General features: G+C 46.4%; 1 protein-coding gene across 14 annotated transcripts in view; it reads right to left on the minus strand.

The window, feature by feature from the left end:
- The window catches only part of LOC104547960 (sodium/calcium exchanger 1), a 102,995-nt gene extending 94,425 nt beyond the window's left edge, over positions 1 to 8,570 (minus strand). For 10 of the 14 annotated variants that reach the window (XM_010193848.1, XM_010193844.1, XM_010193842.1 and 7 more), the window contains exon 1: positions 6,772 to 8,570. In XM_010193848.1, the coding sequence (XP_010192150.1) occupies positions 6,772 to 8,570 (1,799 nt within the window). The remainder of the gene's footprint in view (positions 1 to 6,771) is intronic. The other 4 variants (XM_010193851.1, XM_010193850.1, XM_010193849.1 and 1 more) reach the window with 1 other exon arrangement.
- Positions 8,571 to 10,515: the final 1,945 nt, after the last annotated feature.

Consider the following 10,515-nt stretch of genomic DNA (forward strand, 5'->3'; position numbering starts at 1 on the left):
TGACATCTCCCCCCTGTCAGCAACAAGACGGCCAATGGGCTCCAGCCGCCCGCAAAGTGCAGGGTGATGCCTCTGGGCTCAGCCTCTTCCCCTGGGGAGGGTCTGTTTCTGACTCAGCCAGTTATCTGCCAGGTCCAGCTTCTCCTCTTCGTTTGGCTTTGGATGACAGCAGATGTTTCTCTGCCCATCTGCACAGATGCTTGGATGCCAGCTGTGGTCAGCTGTCTGCTTTTTGTTGTGTTGCATTTTAAGCCCACAAATGCAGTCTTGTTGCTGAAAGAAAACTACTGAGTGCCATCCACCGAGGTCAAACCTGGGGGCAAAGTGTCAGAGGAGAGAAGCCTATTCCCAAGGCAGATGAACAACTTGAACTCAGCAGTTGCATCCAAGTCCTGTGTACCAACAATTTACCTCCCTCTGCTCAACAATTTGCCACAGTAAAGGATTCCACATGCACCAGAGGGAGAGGGACGGATCCCAGCTTTGTTGACAAGACCTGTATATCACAGTTGGTGCTAATGCTGTTGCCAGCAGTGCTCAAGCACATTCCAGGGAACGAAAACAGTTTACAAAGGGGGACAGAGCTTTTCCTGTCCCCCACTCTCATCTTCACAGCAAGAGGCTGCAGAGCAGCACTTCACTCCAGGATAACTCTTTCAAGCTTCACTAGGGTTTCTCCTTTAATTTTTTTAAAACAAGCCTGGATCCTGTGTTTTATAAATTACTACAATGCATTTAATAGTAGCCTTTTCATAAAGGAGCACAGCGGATGTGTACACAGGCCCTGATGAAGCTAATAACTGCCTCTCAATGGCTTTCAGAGAGTTATTACATATTTAAGATCCAAGCTCCCTTAATCAACCACAGAGATGCAGCTGGCAGCAGTAAATTGCCAACAACAGCTCATTACAAATAAGGAAACATTGGTTTTTCAAGGACAAAAACTGTGTCAGTTCTTCAGTGAGAGCTAACCACTCTTGTCCTCACCCTTTCCCCTCTCCATTCCCCCACTGATGTGCTAGCACAACTTGCTTCGTCCAATAACAAAAGCTCGTTGCCTAATCCCCTCCACAGGGGACATCACCAAATCAAGTTCCTAGATTTCATGACTTATTTGGGCAAACGGCACAGTCTGCATCCCATGCTCACCCTCCCCAAGCAATCTATGGGCAGGACCTATCCCACAACACTGTGATGACAGGAGCACCCTCGTGGGCCTTACTCTGGGGAGGAGAGGACTAGATCAGGCCATAAGACACTTAGAGAGACAGTTGCGAGTATGTGCTTTGCAGGCTTGAGACCTCACACGGCACTTGGGAATGTTGTTTTTGCAGTACACACCATGTCTTGTGTCACTTGGTGCTTCGTTTGTGCCTAGGACAGCAGCAAGCACCTGCAGGCACCTGAGCACAGGAGAGAGGGGAAGGTCTGTGAACACCACACAGCCTTATTTCCTTGCTGTGTCCTATCAGAAATGTGGGAGCTATCCAATGCAACCAAGATAAGAGCACAGCATTTTAAGAGATGCACATGGCTGGGAGATCTTGGCTAACATTTTAGGAGCATTCAGGAAAGACATTGTGTGAACGAACAGGAGAAAAAGAAAAGACAGCTCACCATGTTATGGCTCTATCTTCCCCCCTGAAGAGGGATGACCAGTGTTTGACCTTCAGGACTCAAAGCAATGATACATTTCAGCCTCAGGGGACTTCTCAAAACTCTCCTGGAAAGGGAGACAGGCCCCCATGCCATGGTCCAGCCTGATGTGACACACTTGCTCAGCTCCCTGCTGTGGGCCATGGCCAGGGTCACCTCCTATAAGATGGATCCAGGGCACTGGGTGCTCCTGCCAAAGACCCAAGGCCTAGGTCGTGGTGGCTGTATTTGAACTGCCTGCAAGTCCCACTGGGCCAGGCGAGACTGCCAGTGACGAGGGGAAAACATGCTCTAAAACCCAAGCTGGGTGCTGGAAGCAGGCCGAATAAGAGTTTAATCTTTATTTGGTCTGTTCTGATATCTCACACTGTGCCTCTAGACATTAACCCTGTGCAAGGCAGGGCTTGTGAGGGAGGGGATGCACACTGACCCACACAAATGAAGTGGGACAAAGAGAGACGGGACAAAGAAGGATTCATTTTCAACAATGAAATGTGAAAAGGGGAATGTTTGTTTTCTTCACCGTCAGTCTGGTTTACACCAGTCTCTCTCCCACATCAGAAGACTCTCTGCTCTTTGACTGCATCCTACTGTAAGGCTGGCTGTGCTGGAGGTTTCATTTTTTTTCTCTGAGGCTGCAGGCCATCGATGTAAAACTGAGCTTGAGAGGTCTCAGGGCTGAGTCAGGATTTTATTTTTGCTGTTTCTTTAGAATATCTTACCCAACTTCTTTTGGAAAAGAGGAACTTAAAAAAGCAGTACCACTTTTTTTCCCCCACCACAATCTATATTTACTGACACTCACATTTTTTAAGAGCTCTTGGGAGGGAGGTTCTGTGGTCTCTGGGGACATTTTTCCCTAAAAAACCAAAGGATTTAGCTGATATTTGTGTCCCTGTTAGCATTTGGGTCCTAGTTTTATGCTTCCAGAGAAGTGCCAAAGCTGGCTTGGACAAGTCAAATTCAATGGGCCAAGAGTGTCACTTCCTAAACCTGCAGCAGGCACCTTTTATAACAAATAAACTATATATTATGAACAGCAAGATTTATAGACATAAGATTCTCCATGCATTTACTGGTGTAATTGCATAGATGAAATGCCAGTTTAATGTTACCCTATAATTTTGTATACCATCTTCCTCACTGACCTATTAATGCAGTAAAAACTTTTAATTTGGGGGTGTGGGTGCAGACATGTGGCATGCAGATTGTAGTGGATCCCTAGTTGCAATGTTATCACTAAAAAAACTACCATTTTTGAACTCAAAAGAACACAGAGTTTTCATACAGCTTTGCAGTTACATTTGGAAGAGGTGCCCCTCCTGGTGTTTTGAGACAGCAAGGAGAAGAGATTCCCATCAGCTATGGGAAGGATTGCTTCCTCCTCTAAGATAGGAGGCTGGACTTCTTTTGAATTCATTTGGCATTCATTCAGAAGATAAAAATACACTGGCTAGATGAACCAGTGACCTCTTCTACGATCACAATAGCTGTGGTAGACGGATGGGCAGGAAGAGCCTGCAACTACACATCTTCTCCATGTTCTCATCAAGAAAGCTTTAATCATTAATGGAGATGCAAGACAAAGACTGGAGTCACCTTGTTGAGGATAGCCCCAGAGGGAAGCTCTTACACATTAAATCATAGCACACCGATGTCTCAGAGCATCACTGAGACTGATCTTGCTGAGACCCAAGTCAGACATCTTTATCTTTCCCACACACCTTGGAATAATCTGTCATGCAAAGCTAGCTAATCCTTTGCAAAACACATTTAAATGCTGTTTCATTCACTTGCCAACATGTGCCCAGAAGCACAACTGTGCTTCAGGAGCAAGGAGCAGGAAAGCATCTCTCCAAGAGGCTACCTACCACGCGGTGCTAGGATAAATGTTCCACAGGAGGACCAACATCTTCTTCATTACACATCTTTTTCGGTAGCATTGGAATGAGATCTTTGTTTAAATGCACAGGAATGCCGTGGCTTCAGCAGCTACACAGCAGCTATTTTGCGTGTTCTGGGAAAGGGGACATCAACCGATTGCAAAATGGGAAAGTCTCTCTGGACGCTGCAAATAAACATGTTACATAATGGGGCCTTTGGGGAACCGGAGGAAGGTCTCTAGAAGATCAGGGCCCTCACAGCACTTTCTAGTTCTACTGGGACTTACCAGCAAGCCAGCCCTCTAATAACAGACGCTTGTACATAGTTTTCTTTCATCCTCATGCCCCCCTGCACTGCCCTACCTTTGTTGTTAGTGCCCCACGAAAACACATCTTATTTGATTTTATCAAGCTGATTGATACAGTCTAGAACAGCAAAGCTGAAGAGTCACTAAAGACCATTGGAAAGAGAAGCAAAGTCATGTCTTGGCTACCAGAGCATGGGAAAACCTGAAATTTTAGGACTTTATTGAATGAAATGTGCTAGGGAATTGCACCATTCTGCATAGCTGTGATTTAGCTGAAGCACAGCACTATCAAGTAATGACACAGTAAACAGGCTTTAGCTCTACAATCCACATATTGTGCTAGCACATCTTCTTTATTCCCAGCAGAGCAAATTCTTCCAAGTGAGGATGCCTGTAAGCAGCACTTCAGCTTCAGGACCACATTGCCTTTGTGCTGCAGGGCTGTCCTAAACTTGTGTACAGGCAAACATGGACCTGCAGAAAATCTGCAAGACAGATAGTACCATCCAGCACCTGAATATGGACTGTAGCAGCTAAATTTTAGATTAATACCTACCATTTCAGGCCATTCCTTTAGATTAATTTAATTTCATTTATATTAATACCTACCATTGCAGGCACATGAATAGACTGCAATCTGTACAATCAGTTTCATCCTTCTTCCAGAAAAATAAGGTATGTGCGTGTCCTCTCCCACCTGAATGGTGCAAGCTCCTTGGTCAACACATGGCCATGCAGTTACCACTTCCTCCCACCCCATTCCCCAAGCCTTCATCTGTACCAGGCTGAGAATTCCTAAAGTGGTGCCTCCTACGTACTGTCCCTCCCTGTGTTTCCAGAGAAGGATAGTTTAAAAGCAATAGAGATACAATGGCAATGCTCTGACATCTGCACAGAAAAAACACACTTGGGTATCTAAGAAAGCTGTTTTCCCCTGTTTCTTGCTTGCGGTGCACACACTGACAGCCAGCAAGAAAAGGAAGGAGAAGGCTTGCTGCCATGGGGAGGGCACACCAGCATGCCCCGGGAGGCCAGGCAGCAGCTCCAACAGGATGCGGTCAGCCCGTTTCCAGCACACCCTTTAGTTACTGCGGCTGTTGGCAAAAGTCAGCAGTGAACAGCTTAGTGGAGGAGAGGCCGTCAGCAAAGGCCATAGGCACAGTACAGTGGGCCCTGGGGACACTACGCTGGGGAGAAGGCACCACTGTCCCACTGCAAAACCCCACATCACAGACTGAGCACTGACAGGCAGCGCAGACACAGGTGGCACTACCTGTCTCTGATGAAGTATAGCACAGAGATCTTGGCCAGAGTGATGGATCCAAGACAAGGGGGAAGCCCAAGCTCCTCTGAGCGCAGTCGCAGAGCCTGTGGCCCTGTGTTTGGCCTGCCGTGTAAACATGTCACATCCCAGGGGAACTGAGACCAAACGTCAAAGTCTTCCTGACAGTAGCCCAGTTTTGCTAGTGCTGAGTGACCTGGTTAAAAAGTAAAGAGCCTTTGGGGGATATCCTTATAGCCTAGTTCATTGCATCTCTGCAGACAACCCCCTGCTTCTCTCAAAATGAAAAAAAAAAAAATCAAATAACTGCATTCCTCTCTACTACAGATATCATTCAGGAGCCAGAAACAACAGCTGTCAATGTGCTGTCAACCTTTGTGTCAGCAACAGGCATATTCTGGCCTCCTAATTGCTGGAGCAGTGAACTTCTTCCTCAGTTTTTCCTGACTAGTCAAAACCCCAGCTGGTCTAATACTTTGCATGAGAACTACAAATCACTTTTTTCTTTCCCCTTACTTAAAGTTTAATGATTCCCCTGTTTGTTCCATTCTTCCTGTGCACATGGAGCAGATGCAAGTAACAGACCGAAAAGGCTCACTCTTAGCACTCATTATGGGTCTCTCTCAGCTCCTAAAAGACCAGCTGTATGATATGCAACACCCAAGCCAACATTTAGCTGTCCCATGACACAGCAGTGCCCTTTATCAGTGACTGCCCCAAGTTCTACGCAGTGGTTTTGTGCTGCAGAGTCTGCTGTTGGCAGGGACTGACTGTTCTACAGTGACAGACTTCAGTGCAGGAAGAGCCTGAGGCTGGAACAAGGCAACTCCCAGCTGTTGCTCTTCCTAGAGCCTGCACTGGGCAAGGAAATGTCTTCATGACATACTCAAGGATAGATGTTTTCTACTATGATTTACTGGGCTAATTTGTATCCTCCACATAATGCAGTAAACAAGGCTATGGAGCTAGTAACTTTTCTGCCATCCACCTAGCGACACCCAGAAGTAGCCTCTAACAGCTTTCAGCCTCTTTTTTATTTGCAAGCAGCCAAATGTGGCTGTAGTTGCATCCTAATCATGAGGCTTCTCTGCATGACAGTACTTTTTCAGGACGTGCATTGGACAATGACCTGGGCCTGCAGGTTTTAGAAGAGGAGGAGAGGAAGTGACCTTCACCAAAGCCCTAAACAGACCATGAGTGGAACAGGCTGTGGCCCAGTCCTGGACGACCTGACCCTCAACAGGCAACGGGAAGCAGGTACCACAATTCATACACTCAGTTTTGGCCCTTGGCAAGGCAGGTCCCTGTTATTGAGCAGTAACAGCCAGGTTGGTTTAGTTCTCTGCTCCATTGTAGAGCTGAAGCTATAGAGATCTGCTGAGCATATGGATAAAGTGCAAGAGGCTGGGCTCACAAACCTCCCTGCTGCTGGAAGGCTGGAGTGCCTCTGAGCAGACATCACTTTCTGATCTATTAGCAAGGCAGGAACACAGCATTTCAGACTCCCCATAGCATGTAAGGACATTCATGGCTTACTGCAATGTGCTGGCACTCAAACACCTCTAGTGCAGCTCTGGGAGCCATGTGCATTTAATTTCAGGAGAACCATAGGCTGTAAGTAACAAATAAAAGCTTCACTTACACTATCTCATCATTCTGGAACTCCAGCTCCCCACAGGTGTCTTCAAAGTCCTCTCCACCACCTTTGGCTGAGCCTTCAATGGTTTTGTAGGGCACAATAACATTTCCTCGTGCACCAGAGGTTCGCAACACTTTCACCTCCATGGTCCCCACACTTTCACTGACATGTGTTACTGGCTCCTCAAAGGTGAAGATGCCTGCATGGTCATCGTCAAAGATGGTAACAGTGGCAGTAGATGGTGATCCCAGGCAGGCAAGTGTTGAGACACGACTGGCCTCAAGAATGCCCTCATCTGACGTCTCAGTGCTCACACGGACATTGCTGAGATGGACCAGGAAGTTCTCATCTTCCTCAAATATGTCATCATCAATTATGCCAACCCGAATTTCCTTCTGGGTCTCTCCAGGCTTGAAGACCACTGTCCCTTCAGTGAACTCATAGTCAGAGCCAGCATTGGCCGTCCCATCCTCTGTCCGGAAGTCAACGTACACTGTGTTGGTCAAGTCACCTCCTCGGCGAATGATGGTCAGGGCAACAGTGCCACAGTTCTCCAGACACTGGTAGGTACCTTGCTCAAAGTAAAGCTTGCTGATGGGATCATTTTCTGCCACCTCACTGTTGACCTCGTGCATGCTGACAGCTTTGCGGGCCTGGTCCGCAGCATGCCTCTTCAAGATGTTGCCAGCTCCTGTCATGAGCCGAGTGGCCTGAATGCGGTAAAAGGCCCTGCTCTTCTGCTGCTGGCTCAGGACCTGGTAGTTGGCCAACTCTATAAGCTGTTCAACTTCCTTGTCAGGGTGCTTTTGTTTCAGCTCCTTCAGGATCCGAGCCATTTCCCTCCTGGCTTCCTCATCATCCTGGTCTTTCTCATCCACCTCCAACACCAGTGTCCCATCCAAAAAGTTATCCACGTGAGAATTAGCAACCTTTCCGTCCATCTCGATATCAGCTTTGGAGGATGGCCGATCACCCTCGTGCTCAATGATCATGCCTCTCTGCTTGCCAGCTCGGTATTTCTTGTAGACATACTTGTAAAATAAAAGCCTCCTGTCAGCTATCCAGGCAAACACCACACAGATGGGGAAGAAGAAGAAGGTGAGCAAGCCTTCCCAAACCTCCACAATCCCAGGAGAAGACACAGATAAAATAATGTAAAGCCAAGTGTAGGCAAAGATGCTCCAGGCTGCTGTAACAAAAAACACTCGCAAGTGCTTGATCTTTCTTATCTCTCCATCTGGAACAACGTAGACGCAGATTGCAATGATGACAAACATGTTAAACGCAGCACTTCCCACAATTGTGCTTGGCCCCAAGTCCCCTGCTGTGAAGCCATGGCCACACACTTCGATAACAGATAGTAGGATCTCAGGGGCAGATGAGCCCAAGGCCATCAGTGTGAGGTTGGAAACAGTCTCGTTCCATATCCTCACCGTGGTTTTGCTGGTCTCGCCATTGGGTTTCTTGATGGTTATTTCCCGCTCTTGGGATGTAATGACTTCGATGGAGGACATGAAGCGGTCAGCTATGATAGATACTCCCAGGAACATGTACACCATCGCTACAAAATACACTGTTGCCCGAGCAATTTTGTCACCGAATGAGGGGTCTTGGGGTTCCCATATGGGTAAAATCACACCCTTTTTGCAAATGTATGAGCCAGTGCACTCCTCGGTGTCGTTCACAGGCAGTTCACTGGGGCTCTCTGCATGTATGCCATCTGCATGGAAGAGCAACACCAGCACAATGTTCAGGAGTTGGAAGCTCACTGAGAGACAGGGTGGGTGAGTTGCTCGCGACATGGCCGCTTCCACCCAACAGACCCCAAATGTTCACAACCTGCAGAAACAAAAGGAAAGATGCATTAAGTGAGGCCGATTAGAGACAACAGATTTTAATCTATGCCCTGTTTATTGCCCATCTTTCCCAAACATATAATCAAGTAATCATGTTACTCAAGACAAACCATCTAATGAATCCATTTGTGTTATGACTACTGCAGTTTTCCATGTACAAATCACCTAGTTCAGTTATCTGAACAAGGATGGATTCAGATGCCAGCAGTGGGCTAGCACCTACTCCCTTTAGCTACTATAATGTTTAATGCCACTTTCTTTATTTTTGCTAAAAGCTTATTTGTTCAATTGTATTTTCTTGTTTCTCATCTAATTAAAGCAGATTGTTCTGTTTTGCATCTGACTTCCCATTTCAAAATTACAGTGCACTCACTCACTGGAGTTCAGGGTAAGCACAGGAGAAGACAGGGAAATCTATCCTCCCATAATTTTAAAAAAATATTTTTATAATGGCCATTTTTAATCACTGTAAATTACATGTTTCACAGCCTTTTCTTGCTCATAGTCCTCCCAAGCATCTACTCCACACCAGAAATCTGCATGAAGTGAGCTCAAGCCCTGGCAAAACCTTATTCTTAACAATAACTTGGTCATAAGGTGCACCAGAAGGGCAGTCTTTAATTAATGATTTTGGAGCTATTCCTTCCACAGCACATCACTTTGCACCTTCCCAAAACTGGAAAGAGCCCCATATGCATCCAAGCCTGTCTGTCTTGGCATGCTTTGAGAGGAAACCTGTCCCTGCACTCTTTTCCCACTAGGTCAGCTTTGACGGCTTCCCCTTCAAGGGCCTTTCTCACTCCATTTACAACATCAGTCATCAGGCATGACAGCAGTACTTGCCCTTGTCCTGCCTCAGGATTTTCCAGCAGTGTAGAGGAGCTGTTAAAGAGGTTTGCAGTTAGTTAACAGTGCATAAACTGACAGAACAGATGCCTTTAAGTACATAGAGATGCTTAGTGCAAAAAACCTGAGCATGCTCAGTGTTACATTCTCAATTTTACTAGCCAATAAAAGCCAGATTCCTAGTTATTAAAGCTATATTTTTTTCCTCGAGGAGAGCCTTTGCCATACTGCATTTCTCCATTCCAAGTTAATTTAATCACATGGTACTTAAAAATTTCTCTGTGAAGAGAGGAAAAGGAGTATGTTAATACCTTTGCTGAAGAATACAAAAGGCTGAACTGGTTTTGCTCATTAATAAAACACACCCTAGAAATTAAAAGAAAAAAGAGCCTAGCCATTAAAAGTTTCACCTCCTAAGAGAAGGGTGGTATTCCTAAGCCCATATCAGAGATGGGACACAAGAGGAGATACAGTCAATGCCTCCCGAAGTCAAGCCTCCACAACATCTGACAGGTCTCACTCTTTCATTTGCCATCTGCCCGGTCTCCAGCAAACACAACACCAGGTCTGACAGCTTCACAGCTGTGTGTGCTGGGACACATGGACCAACCCACCCACACTGAAGGCCGCATCCAGTAGCAGCATCTCAGCCGTCACCTGGGCCCAGTCATGGCAACCGTGACCCAAGCAGGATGGTGAAGCACACCTTCTCTCTTCCTCCTGAAAGAGGGCTTGGAGCAACCAATGGGTACCATCCTGCACCCACGTTATGGGATCTACTCCACAAAGAGACATGGTTACGATGGATCAAAGTCCTCTTCTCCATTTGCTTTTATGTAAGGATGTTGTAGTAGGATTATTGGGCTGGAAAAATAATACTGAGAATTTATCAAGAGAGTTTTATATAAATGGCATTTCCTCACCAGGAACTGTTAGTCTGCCTGCTCCCCTCCCAATTTTCTAATTAGGAAAAGAAAAAGATACAGAGAGCAGGAAGTGAGCAAGTCAGAGAGCTGGGTGATAAGAACAGATAAGATGAACAAGA

This window comes from Mesitornis unicolor, unplaced genomic scaffold (assembly GCF_000695765.1).
Source record: "Mesitornis unicolor isolate BGI_N332 unplaced genomic scaffold, ASM69576v1 scaffold11051, whole genome shotgun sequence".
Lineage (NCBI taxonomy): Eukaryota > Metazoa > Chordata > Aves > Mesitornithiformes > Mesitornithidae > Mesitornis > Mesitornis unicolor.